The sequence below is a fragment of the Telmatherina bonti genome, assembly GCF_933228915.1.
Source record: "Telmatherina bonti genome assembly, chromosome: 7".
Lineage (NCBI taxonomy): Eukaryota > Metazoa > Chordata > Actinopteri > Atheriniformes > Telmatherinidae > Telmatherina > Telmatherina bonti.
Window position 1 is genome coordinate 14039436 of NC_136625.1, and position 13909 is coordinate 14053344.

The 13909-nt window shown below is 44.3% G+C and overlaps 1 protein-coding gene across 2 annotated transcripts in view; it reads left to right on the top strand.

Moving 5' to 3' along the window:
• Positions 1-13909, top strand: part of ankrd12 (ankyrin repeat domain 12) — a 44545-nt gene extending 30636 nt beyond the window's left edge. For both annotated transcript variants that reach the window (XM_079244206.1, XM_079244207.1), the window contains 8 exons: positions 933-1136; positions 1365-1507; positions 2261-2408; positions 2592-6958; positions 9937-10035; positions 10228-10371; positions 10478-10573; positions 12763-13909. In XM_079244206.1, coding sequence (XP_079100332.1) covers positions 933-1136; positions 1365-1507; positions 2261-2408; positions 2592-6958; positions 9937-10035; positions 10228-10371; positions 10478-10573; positions 12763-12948 — 5387 coding nt within the window. In that variant the 3' untranslated portion in view covers positions 12949-13909. The remainder of the gene's footprint in view (positions 1-932; positions 1137-1364; positions 1508-2260; positions 2409-2591; positions 6959-9936; positions 10036-10227; positions 10372-10477; positions 10574-12762) is intronic.

Sequence of the window (13909 nt, forward strand, 5' to 3'; positions counted from 1 at the left end):
CAGCAGCCAGACCATCATTTTGCTGCTATAATGCCCAAGAAGACGAGTAAAAAAAATCAATAAAACAATAAAAATGACAAAAAATTTATAATGGATTACTTTTATTTATTTGGAGAAAAAAAAACAACGATTTTTGTAATGAAAAAAAAAATTGATTTTCAAATTGTGAAGCAAAAAATCCCGATATCCAATTTTTCGATTTGATTTTCCCATCCCTAGTAGCCACACATGCCCACTTTGGCTTTGATGCTTTTACAGATGATGTTAATCTCAGATTGTTAGCTGTTTTGGGGACTTCTTCTGATTGTTTTTCTCAGTCTGGTACATCTTGGTTTTGGTTTAATATTTTTAGTTTAATCTGCGCACATGCTGTTTGAGAACAGCTCTGACTTTCAAAGTGTTTATAGCAAAGTTTATTCTGTTCTTGAGTCTTACAAATGCTTTGCTTTGTGTCCTAAATTAGCATTTTCTTGTGTAGTTGATTTTTTATGGTAGACTCAGATAATGATATGCCTTCTTCTTGGAATGTCTTCTTCACTTGGCTGAATTTTGTGAAGATTTAAAAAAAAAAAACAAACAAAAAAAAAAAAACATTGAAAGAACGCTGTAATCATTCACTACTGTTGTTTTCAGTGGAGGTCCAGAGCGTATTATTTAGCCAAGTTCACCTCCAATCTTCTTCAGACTGCACCAGACTTTCGGCTTTTCCTTTGATTGTTTGTGTTTGTTGTTTCAGCCTGAGGATGACCCGTTTCATTTGTGAGCTGCTTTGACACCTGTCCATAAAACAGCTTTTGTGTCCACTTACATTTGATCTCCCCAAAAAAGACGAATGAAGATCCAAAAATACAAACATCTTAATGCTTATCAGCCTGTTGCAGGCCTTTGCTTCAAACTTCACTTAATTCCTTTTTCTTTCTGCCTGTCCACAGACTCCACGCCGAGTCACCCCTCACAAACGACCCCTGTGCAGAAGAAAGTCCCCAGCAGCGCCTCATCTCGACAAAAAGACAAAGTCAATAAGAGGAATGAGCGCGGGGAGACTCCCCTTCACATGGCAGCAATCCGGGGAGATGCCAAGCAAGTTAAAGAGCTCATTAGCCTCGGAGCTGATGTCAATGTCAAAGACTTTGCAGGTACGATTATTTACAAGATAATGGCTTCACAGCTTTCATTAAATCTGTGTAGTTGCTAATGACATGAAACCGAGCAACAGATGCTGATTCAAAGGTGCAAAATATCAGTACCTCTTTTACAGATATTGATTTGTTGCGGTTTTTGTAGATAAAATAGCAGTGTAAACTTAAAATAAAGTGGAGTTGCAGATTTAGAAAACATGCTGATGTTACTCTTGTCCTCACCAGGCTGGACTCCTCTTCACGAAGCCTGTAATCTCGGCTACTATGATGTGGCCAAGGTCTTGATAGCAGCGGGCGCAGAGGTGAATACGCAGGGTTTGGATGACGACACACCTCTCCATGATGCTTCCAGCAGCGGGCACAAAGACGTAAGAGCTTAAACCGAAGTTTGTCCTTAACAACAAGTCTCGCAAATTAACTGGATGAGATATCTCTTGGCATGAGTGGGGGTGGAGGTGGGGTATGATGTGCTACCTTCAGCATCATATGACAAGTAACTTAAAGACAACATCAACAGCAAAACGTCTTAAATGGTTTCTCTCCCAGTCCAAAGATGGGTTGGACATCGTTCATTCATTATCTTAGTTCCTGCACAGCGTAGGTTTACTGGGACAACTATATTCTCATCCAGTTAAATGATCAAGTTAAACTGTAACTGTAGCATTTGATGGACCACTAAAAAGAGAGGTTTTTATTGGCTAGAACACACCATGTGGTGCACACGCTACCTGATACCAGATTAAACTAGAAAGACATCTGACTACAATGATCTTGAAGAAGCACCAAGGTTTAGTCAAAATGGATGTTGCTTTAAGTTAAACTAATATGTCAGAAATTATTCATCTAAACTTCCATCAAGGTCAGAATAAGTTTGGTATTATTTATATATAAAAACAAATCAATGCAGTACAAAATTTCATGTTATTTTTCAGACTGAATGTAAATTGTTTACATTGTTCTCATACCGGCAGCCAATAAAGTTTGTTGTTTTTTTTTTCTTTTCATTAAATGTTCGAAATTACATGTAAATTTTACAATAAATGTTTTTTTAAAATACTTTTTCCGATCCGTAATAATACTCAGTGTAGATTCTCAGTGTGATTTTTGACATTTTCTTTCAGATTGTGAAACTTCTCCTTCGTCACGGAGGTAACGCCTTCCAAGCCAACAAGCGTGGTGAGCGGCCGGTAGATGTGGCCGACTCTCAGGAGCTGGAACAGCTCCTAAAGGGAGAAGTGCCGCTATCTGACCAAGACGACAGCTCCTCAGGTTTGTACAAGATGCTGAATGTTTGCTTGTGCAACTCCGGTCACTGAGTACAACACGAGTTGGAATATAATCCTGTCTCTTACTCTTCAGAGCAAGATCTGCATTTTTGGGAATAGTTTGTAGTTGCAACAAAGTATGAAGTGTTTTCTGTTGTTTTTAATATTGATCTTCGCCTCTCCACAGAATCTGAAGACCCACCCTCTGTCAATCCATCCAGCGTGGACGAAAACATGGAAGACTCTGATGCTGAAAAGGACTCTGATGGTAAACCAGCCACGAAAGCGTCATCGTCCATGCCAGGGCTGGACGAGTACGAGTTTAAAGACGAGGAAGAGGAGGAGGATTTCAGTAAAGCTCTGAACGACCGGCACATCCTCAGGAGGGAACTGCGGCAGCGGGAGAAGGAGGACAAAGATAGGAATCACGTGGCAGGAAAGCAGAGCAGCAAGGGGGATTCTTCCTCCAAGTCCAAAAAGCAGAAGACTTCTCGCGTCCACTGCAACTCTGACACTTCCAGTGACGAAATGGAGAGTTTGTCGGAAAAAAGAAACTCACCCACCTGCTCTCAGAGCTCAGAAAGCCACAGGCCTGATACAAGGTCAAAAAAGGACAGTGCTGAGCAGAAGGACAAAGGCAAAGTAAAGAGGAAGAGTAAAAGCCAGAATAAAAACAAGGAAAACCAAGAAGATGGGAAGGAGAACAGTAAAACTTTAGTCCTATCTCTTGCTACTGTATCTGAGAGCACCGAAAAGGGTCGGGAGGAGGACTCCTTCAAGATGTCTTTCAGTCCTAAAGATGACTCTTCCGTCCATCTCTTCCATTTATCATCTATTAAATCTCCAAAACTCAACCACAGCTTGGCAGATAAACAGACACCACTCAAACAGGAAAATACCAAGATGTGCGTTGCCATAAGCGACGGCTCCTGTCCGATGGACAGTGTTAAATACAACCACTACACAGATGCAGATTACTGCACGGAAAGCTCCAGCACCAAAGGGTGTAAGCACAAGGAAAAAAGTAAGCATCAACAGAAAGACTCCAGCGTGGACGGAGAGGATGGTCATATGAGTCCCTACAAAGACAGCAGCATAGGAAACAGTGTGGACAGTTGTGAAGGTGCCTTACGGAAGACAGATTTAGACGGCAAAGTCGTGAAGAAGCATAAGCTGAAACACAAGGAGAAGGATAAACACAGGAGGGAGTACGAGGCCGAAAGGAACCGCCACAGGCAAAAGGAGGCCAGGAAAGACGGCCACAGGAATTTGGAGTTTGACAGAGAGTTCTGGAAAGAAAATTTTTTTAAAAGTGACGAGACAGATGATCCTCTGGGAGCGAAAAAGGAAGGCGAGGACAACAGCTCGCTTCAGAAATCGGCCGATTCCTCTCCTGTTAAAGATGAGAGAAGCGCTAAGGAGAAGCACTCCGGCGGCAAGGAAAAGAAGCCCAGAGAGGAGCGAGAGAAAGACAAGGCCATGAAAAAGGAACGAAAGGAGGCTGCTGGCAAAGAGGAGAAGGCGAAGGATTCAAAGCAGAGTGAGCGTGACGAGAAGGTGGACTGCCATGGCTCAGGGCGGATTCCCGAGGAGTCGCTGCAGAGCAACAGCATGAAGGAAGAGACTGAAGAGAAACCCATAAGTGGAATCACAATTGATCAGGAACAGCTGGAGCCTTCTGACAAAGGTTCACGTGAGAAATCTGACAAGAGGCTCCCAGGAAAAGATAAGGACTCAGATAAAACGGAGAAAAGGCATCCTGACAAGGACAAAAAGATCAAAACCGAACACTCTGACAAAGCAGAACCACAGAATTCAGTGGAGCGCTGGAAAGAAAAAGAGAGAACGGGAGCTTTTTCTTCCCTCTCGCCTGGAGATAAAAGCTACAAAGAGAATGACAAACTGAAATCTTTATCCACAGCGAAAAAGCACGAAGATATTCGTAAAAGTAAAGATAAGTTTGACAAGCGACCAGACAGAGAGTATGGTGCTGGAGATCACAAAGACAAAGATCGTGCCAACACTGATAGGAGAGGAAAACCTCTGGAGAAGATCACAGATCACAGCAAATCTGATCGTGCTAAAGAAAAGGACTGTGACAGGAAAAAGAGAGATAAGATAAAAGATGGAAGTCTTTCCTCAAGCTCCAATCTGAAGCTACTTTTAGAGGAGAAGAAGAGTTATCTCTCTGAGAGCAGCAAGGTCTTGGCCTCAAAATCAAAGGAGGATGTTGTTAGAACTCCAGAGAAAGATCGTGACCGGCGAGACAAAGACAGAGACTCAGAGAGACACAAGGACAAAGATAAAGACCGCCACAAAGACCGCTCCCAGCAGGCCAGGATCAGCAAGACCAAACCCAGCGAGGGAGACGCAGACAAGACCAAATCAAAAGCCCCTTCAGCAACACGGGACGGCAAGCCGAAAGAAAAAAGACTTGTGAACGATGACCTGATGCAGACCAGCTTTGAGCGAATGCTCAGCATGAAGGACCAAGAGATTGAGCTCTGGCATCGGAAACATATGGAAAAAATCAAGCAGAAAGAGCGGGAAAGGCTTAAACAGCGGCCTCTGGCAGATCCAGGAAAGTCCAAGCCTAAAGACAGAACCAAACCAGAACCATGTTTAAGCAAGGAGCTAAACCGCTCAAAAAGCTCTGAATCCTCTGATTTCCACAGCAGAGATAAACCCCCGAAGGACGGCACAAGTCCAAGAGCGTTGTCTCTCGATGGGAAGAGTCTGCCCGCTATCAGCGCTAAGGTCATGTCAGCAGTGGAAAACTGTCTGAGCAGATCACCCCGGCCAGAGGGGGAACGCTGTGGCCTCATGTCCAGGTCTGTGTCTTTGTTATCTGTAGCCAGCTCCGAGGATTCCTGCCAAGCCACGACATTGACGCCCAGAGTCACCGAGTACGACTCTGACGTGAACCTGGAAGCCTCGGATTCCCAGCCTGCATTTCTCCAGTCTTCCCTCGTCATCCAAGCCGCCAGGTCGCCGTCTGTACACGACAAAGATTGCAACAGTCTTCCAGATGTCCCGCAGAGTAACCGGACGCTGCTGTCGGGCAGGCACGAATCCCCGTACCTCAGGGCGATTCTGGACGAGGACGCCAACTCATCGCTGGCCGAAGCAAAAGCTGTCGACCATCCGCCCAGTTCTGGCCTGACTGTGATCACAGAAGAGGAGCTGAGAAAAAAGGAAAACTCCGAACCGGATGAAAGCAGTCAGCAATACTCAAATCCAGTTTCTGATCCAGTCACAGATGGGGAAGGTAGCACATCTGAATGCTTTACAACGCAGCAGTTAACCAGAGATCTTCCATGTAAAGACCCAACACTTCCACAGTGCAGCGCCTCCCAAACGGGGTCGACAGAGCTGAAAACTCCTTTTCCTGATCCTGCTGTTGCGAAAGATGTGTGTCTGATGGAGATCTCGCAGACTGAATATAGTAACAAAGAATCAGAGCTACCCCTAATTTCTGCAGCTTCTCCAGCTGCTGAGCCGTCAACGGACGTAAAAACCTTCCAACAGAAAGAACCGCTTCCATCTTCTGGTACTGACAACCAGCAGCAGTCAGAATCAGGAAACACACAAGTTTCTGACCAGAACCCTGTGGAGGATGTTGATAAGCCAGAACAAGAGATTCCAGACACAAGCTCAGACACCGTAAAAACAGAGAGTTTGGGGAGTCCAGTACCATCCACCAGCTCACACATTTCTAGCTCTGTAGCAGAGGAGGGGTCCTCACCAGGTTTAAGCAAAACTGAGTCCAAATCTTCTCCAGAAGATGTGGTGGTAAATAATCCAGACTGCAAGAAATCAAGACCTTCCACTGATGACGCAGGCCCAAATCTGGACGTCCAGATGGAGAACAGCGTGCCCTGTCCAAGCCCTGAACACAAAGCTGAGGAGATGGCCGACATCCCAAAGAGCTCAGAGAGCATCAGCAGTGCGGAAAGTTCATCCGTCGATGACAGCATCGGTGCAGAGGGCCCGCCTGAATCTAAAGCGGAGCTCCACTTGGAACCGATGGAGGTCACATCGGCCGACGAGAAGCCGGAGTCGCCGTCATTGTCAGCTGTGGAAGAGCTGAGTCAAAGCACCGTCCAGCCAGCAGCTCAGACGGACAGCAGCAACACCTCAGGGAGTTCCTCTCCACAGTCCGGAGACCAGGAGCATGATACCTCAGGGGCCAAGCTTAAAGTTCGCCCCACAGACGACGAAGTAGACATCCACGTCCCCCATCCACGTAAGAGGAAGATGCCCAGGCTGTCCACTTCCCAGACGTTCTCCACGACTCAGCAGGAGAAGGAGAAGGGTCAGCAGTCTTTGGCAGCTATTGTGGACTCTATAAAACTGGAGGAGATCGAGCCCTATCAGACCGAGAGAGCCAACCCATACTACGAGTTCCTGCACATACGCAAGAAGATCGAGGAGAAGCGCAAAGTGTTGTGCAGCGTGGCACCCCAACCACCGCAGTATTACGATGAATATGTAACCTTCAACGGATCCTACCTTCTGGACGGGAACCCACTCAGCAAACTCTGCATACCAACAGTGAGTCACCTTCATAATTAAGTTTACATTAAGTTTACAATATAAATGGGTTGATGGTGGAGGGGGGGGGATCGACCTGCTGTAGCGTCTTTATTTATTGGAAATGAAACCGTCTTTACAGTGAAGGTGGAGACAGTCGGCTCTAGTTTTACATATGAGGGTTTGTTTAATGTTTTCAGTCTGTATGCATCTAAAACTGTGAGACTGAACAGACAGCATAACTCTGAGAGAGATGAAGTAGCATCACATCATGTGCTTCCTTTCCTCTCCTGAGTGTCAAACATCAGCAGGTTTCCAAAGTAATTATCTGCGCTGGACTGTCCGTGCTTTCATGGAGACACCTGTGTGTGTGTGTGTGTGTGTGTGTGTGTGTGTGTGTGTGTGTGTGTGTGTGTGTGTGTGTGTGTGTGTGTGTGTGTGTGTGTGTGTGTGTGTGTGTGAAGAGAGCTGTACTGGTCAGGGGAATCTTGGTAGTAGCAACAAACTGTAAAAGGTTGCATATTACAGCATTATCAGGTCTGAAGATTGTATACGAATTCTTTTACCTTTCTGAGGGTCAGAAGGTTCATATTGTTACTATTTACAGCCGACTACGTCCCTTTGTGCATTTATTTCTTTAATGGACTGCTGCTAAATGCTTCTTATCTCATAATCAGGTTAACGTTAATCAGTCCATTTCATTTGTTTACTTACACCTTGAATGAACAGTTGTTGACATCTAGCAGTCACATTGGACACGGCGTCCATCTCTGTTGAGCTTGTTACATACTCCACGGGAAGCGAGACCTTTTGTCTTGTTCTCGAGGCACCGAGAAGAAAATGACGTCATTTTGTTCTTGCGGACGTGTTTGAAGACAGTTCTCGACACATCAAGCTGGCAGATGTTTTTTCTTGCGGGGCTCAGAGAAGTATCGTGTGATTGGTCGGACATTGGAGGTGGCCATGGTTAACACGGAAAACCATGAAGCGGACAGTTGCCGCTTCCGCATTTTTGCTGTTGCAGGTAAAACGGATTGTTTTGATAAAACAGCTGATCGAAGTGGTGAGAAAGTACAAACATCTTTACGTTTGGCATTAAAACACACAGAGCCAACCGCGTGCACAATCCGACGAAGTTGCTTGTTAAATATGAAACTAGAAAAGCACTCTGAGAGCGGAAACCTTCACCAAGCAAAATGTTAAAGAATCTTTTTTAAAAAAATTGCTGGATCTGAAAGATGATGCGGATCGCCACCAAAATTTAATCTGTTCTTCCTTTTCACATTCCCAACAACTCCCGAAAAATTTCATGGAAATCCGTCCATAACTTTTTGAGTTATCTTGAACATAAACGCCGGTAAAAACAGGACATCCTTGGTGGATGTAACAAGCCTTCTCAAGGCTACAAGAACAAAGTTCTTGCTTCTCGTGGAGTATGTAATAAGCTTTACTGTCCACTCACTACTTAGCAACAGGTTTCATATATATGACATGGTTACGTTACCTGTGGAGGAGAAAATAAGCAATGTAGGTGTTGCTCTGAAATCCCTCTTCAGGGAAAAGCTGCACCACCTTATCCTTCATTTCTCAAAGCCCCCCCTTAACTGCTCACAGATAAACATCTACATCCTTAATGCTTCATCACACTGAGATTTACTTTGCTTCTTTGTGCACTTCTGTGACGTCAGTAGGTCAGTTTTCTGGTGTAGGGGGTGTATGATGAACACCAAGCCTGCATCCCAATGAGAGGATTTAGCTCCTGTATTTACAGTAACGTCAGTGCTGTGTTTACACCATAGACTGTATCAATAAAAGATTACGTCACCTTTAGGTTTCTGAAAAGCTGAAGTAAAGCTCATTGGGTGGTTCCCATTGTCGCCATCTTGACAGCATCACATGTGCTGTCGCTCCTGGAAAATACAGCAATGGGCAAAGAGGTAGAGCTGAGAGAGGGACAGTTTATGATTTACGTCTATCAAACTCCAATCTGTCTGTAGCTAAGAGCTAACTGAGCTAACGGGCTGTCAAACAGCTAACAAAGGTAGGCGGGTTAAAGCTAAGTCACACTGCTCCTCTGCTAAACACTGCAGTTGTGCTCCAGTCTGCCTTCTTGAAGCTGGACGCCAGGTACCTGTCAATCAAAAGGTCACAGACTCAGTTATACAGAATTTAGAGATTAAACTACTTATAAATGGATGAGTTACAAAAAATAAAAAATCCCCCCCCCCCCCCCCCCCCCCCCCCCCCAAAAAAAAAAGGTGTGATGAAGGTAAACCTGACCTATCAAACCTAAAATGTTTCTTTTAACCAGGCTGTAAACATGTTTATTTCTGCTGTGAAGTTGGCTTTTTTTAACATGGTAGTTTATGGGAATTTGCTCTGTTTTGGAGCCCCTAGTGGAGGAAGGGTGAACTGCAATATTGGCTCGTCTGCAAAGGCAAACAGAGGTTGTCGCTTGGTTTAGAGGAAGTCTTATCAGTCATGCTTTCGGACCTTCCTTCTTATGCAGCTCCGACATAATATCTGATAATATGTCGATCAGTATCAGCTGATGTGTCCCATGTGGCCATGAGCAAGCAATAGCCGAAGAGCTTTACTAACTCGATCCTGACAGACTTGTGTCCGTTTTTATGTAGATTGTCTTTAATTTGTATAATCAAATCAAAGATACTTTATTCATCCCCGAGGGGAAATTCAAGGTTGAAGCCAGCTCGTCCAAGGTTTGACATACAGACATGTAACATTAATGACAAAAGAAGAATACAGAACCGAACTGAAGCTTAGGCCACGCAGCCAGTTTTAACCGGTGCCGCCTTATAACAGATAAGAACAGAGATACATTACAGAGATGAATAAAGGCTGAAAGGAGCAACAGAATGGCTCACAACGACCCTTTCCATCTGTTCTCTAGAGCTTGTTTATTACCTACCTACAGGTGATTTTTAGTCTTCAGGTCTGTTTTCTGTCTCGTTTTGCTCACCATGTTTGTCCTCGCACAGATAACTCCGCCTCCATCGCTACCCGAGCAGCTGAAAGAGATGTTCAAGCAGCAAGAGGTGGTGAGAATGAAACTACGACTGCAACACAGCATTGAAAGGGTGCGTCCTCTTAAACCTGTGGTTCTCAGACACCAGCAATGTCAGAGATGTCATATCTTCTGTGGCTGTAATATTAACGTCATCAGTGCTTTAAAAACAAGTTTGATGATGTTTTTTAATCTGATTTTAATGTCTCACAAAGGTATAAAAAGGTTGGATCTTTCATACTGACTGGACTCTTTCTTCTAACAGGAAAAGCTGATTGTTTCAAATGAGCAGGAAGTCTTACGGGTTCATTACCGAGCAGCAAGAACACTAGCCAATCAGACTCTGCCTTTCAGTGCCTGTACCGTCTTATTGGATGCAGAGGTGTACAACATGCCCCAAGACGTCCAGGTAAGTAAGCTGCGCCGTGTGTATCTCAGTCTAATATGTTGTAAATGATCTTCATAAGAAACGATTCAGTGTGTTTGACTCATTGTTTTTATTTATTTCTCGGCAGACTGATGATGGTAAAACATCTGTGAGAGACCGTTTCAACGCCAGGCAGTTCATGTCCTGGCTACAAGACGTTGATGACAAGTTTGACAAACTGAAGGTAAGCCGAAGTTGAACATTTCAGGTTTAATTTGCAGAAGATCCTCCAGGTTCGTCTTCTCAGACATTACAATTTGCTGCTGTTCCTGTTGGACAGTAAAAATACAGTTTCTGAACTGTTGGACAGACAAAATACACCGGCTTTTGGAATCATGTTACTGTGAGAAATTGCTATTTTTATCTACATTTTGTGGATCAAATTATCATTTTAATAATAAGCTGAGTTAATCAGTGTCATTTCACTTCCATTTAATCCATGAATACCACTGGTGTTTTGATTATTTTTGCCACAAAAAAAAGAAAAAAATGCCAAGTTTGCATGAACAGGACAGATTTTCTACATTTTAATGCAGCACCTGTTTTGGACCAATTTGTTGTCAAATTTGTTAATAAATGAATCCATTGTCCAAAGATGGATAGATTTTTTTCTATGTATTTTTGCGAGTTTAATGTAAAACTGAACCTTGCAACCCTATATGTTGTGTGTTGTTTGGCACGCTTTTGTCATGAGGTGGATTTGTTAGTTGATGGTTTTAAAGCAGGGGTAGGGTAGGAAACTCCGGTCCTCCAGGGCCGCAGTCCGAAACATGTTGGGAGTTTCCCTGCTGCAACTCAGCTGCAGCAAATCAGTGGGTAATTAGCAGACTGGTGCAGTTGGATGTCAAGCTCTGCAGCAGTCTGCTCATCAAGTCTGATGGGAGTCAGCTGTGTTGATGGGAGTCGAGGACCAGAGTTGCCCCCTCCTGTTTTAAAGGGTAGAAAATACGACCGACTTGGTGCCTGTAAATTGGTTAAAAAGATTCTTGGGGGCAGGGATCTGGGGGGGTTGGATGAGGTCCACCTGGAGTTCCTCAAGGATCTGGGGAGCAGGGGTGTTGAGGGGTTCGATTTGGTGGCCTCAGGTTTGGGTCTCATGGCTCTCTTTCAATATTATCAGCTTGTCTCAACTTAACTCGTCTCAGCTTGGTCCTGTTTCCATTACAATTCAGTACCAGGTCTAAAATGGGCGGGGATTGTGGGAAATCACTGTGATGTCAGTGTAGTTATGTATGTAGACACTGGAAATCCACTCACCATCCACCTATAAACTCTCCCAACAAGGCAGTGGCTGAGTCAACACCAATCGTCCTCCCATTGCTCGCCGGTCGCTGACCATAAAATGTATCCATTTGTTGTAACCACTTCCAGTCTCCTCTGTTTGATCCACTCCGTCCTTGACCTGCCCATATTCACTTTTAAGCTTCTTTTTTTTTTTATTTTTTTTTTTAGCTTCTTTCAACTCTGCTGATAACTCCTTTGGTACCCGTGAGTAACCATGAGGCAGAAAGCTCTTGATAGATTTTTACATTCCGTGTCGCTCTGTCTAGTTCCCTCTATATCCTTTCCTCAGAAACCAAGCAAAAAAAAATGTCTCCACATCAGAGTTGAACCACAGAACAGACTTTTGTTGCACCATTGCTTGTTACGCTGTAATGTAAACAACTTGCGAGTTGGAGTCGCTCTTCCAGTGACGTCGCTCCCTGACCCTGGCCTCTGATTGGCCGCGCCCCTGACCAATAGTGGCATGCAGTCTGGCGACGTCACACACAACCAGACTCAGCTCGTGTGAACCTAGGCTGAGGAATAAACAAAAACGACCTGTAAACGGGTAAAAAAGCCGAGTGGAAAATTTTACAAACCGAGTGGAGGCGAGTCAAGTTGAGACAAGCTGATGCTAATGGAAAAGGGCCGTCAGATTTCCAATTTTAACTGGAACGATTCACAGCTGAGCGTGAAGTGGTTAAAATCTGAGAAACACTGGGAAAAGGATGGAGCGTACTCTCTGTTTGGGAATGAGATTCCTGCCCAAAGTGGACGACTTCTTCATATCTATGCGTTTTGCCCAATAGTGAGGGAAGGCTGGAGCGAGAGATCAGGTGGTGGATCAGTGTCACATCTGCAGTGATGCGGAGTGGGCATCAGGATCTTTTGGTTTACCAGTCTATCTGTATTCCCACCCGCTCCTATGCTCACAAGCTGTGGATTGTGACCAAAAGAACAAAATTGCAAATACAACGTGCTGAAATGAGTGGTTGTGGAAAGGGAAGCGTGGGCTCCTACCCCCACAATTAGACCCTGGATGAGTAGCTGAATAATGGATTGCTAGAGACACACTGTTTCTTTCAGCTTTGTCTGCTCTTTCCTCCACAGACATGCCTCCTGATGAGACAGCAGCACGAGGCGGCGGCTCTGAACGCCGTGCAACGTTTAGAGTGGCAGCTCAAGCTGCAGGAACTGGACCCAGCCACCTACAAGTCCACCAGCATCTTCGAGATCCCCGAGTTCTACATCCCGCTCGTGGAGGTTAACGACGACTTCGACCTGACCCCCATATGAGCCCCAGGACACTCGTGCTTTGCCACAAGTGAGCGGCAGACATCGCACTCAAACAGGAAAGAAACGTGAAGCACTTCGAATGTGTCACTAAAACAACAAAGCACTTAGAGAGGATTTTTACTCCAGAGCTCTTAGTCAGAAGTCGAGGAACTACAGGGACAAGAAGCGAGGACTGGGCAAGGAAAGCAGGGTCCAGGCCACAGAAGACGCCCAGGAAGCAGAGACCAAAAACTGGGCCGGGTGGAGCAGAGCCCCCGCTGCCACCGCTGCTGCTGCTTGTCAAGCAGGGTCACACAACCGAAAGATTACAATTGTTTTCAATGTAAGTGTTCATACATTGTGTACAGACTGTGCTCTTAATTTTTTTTTAACTTATTTTATACATAAAAAATGTGCATTTGTAAATAGTCATGTAATTATTGTTTCAAATCTGTAAAAACAAAAATAGATATTTTGATTGTAAACTTGTTCCGTCTGTTTTAATGGACCAAAGTTTTTTTTTTGTTTTTTTTTTGTTTTTTTTTTATATCGAGTGTCCTCGTCAGTGATGTTCTCGTTGTTGGCTTAAACTCTTAAGCATGTGTTGGCTTTTGTTGTGTTCTTTTCTTTTCTAACCATTTCTTCCTTCCTCATATGGAGCCCCACGCCACAGCTGGTGTTTTTTGACTTTGGCAATTAAATGCTGTGCATGCGTTGCGATGTTTGTACTTTTTTCCTTTTAAAAAACAAAAAAAAAAAAAAAAACTGTACTGTGGACTTAATTGTGAGGTTTACTGAAGTGTTCCAGCTATTTTTTTTTTCCCCCCCCCTTTCAACCTTGTGTTATGTCTCTTTCGCAGCCTCACTCCTCATGTGTTGTCCATCGTGTCTTGCGCGCATTAAAGTCTGTGGCTTCCAAGGAAAAAAATACTTTTACAGGTTCAGTGTGAAATCACAACAAATCCTATTTTTTCAACATATT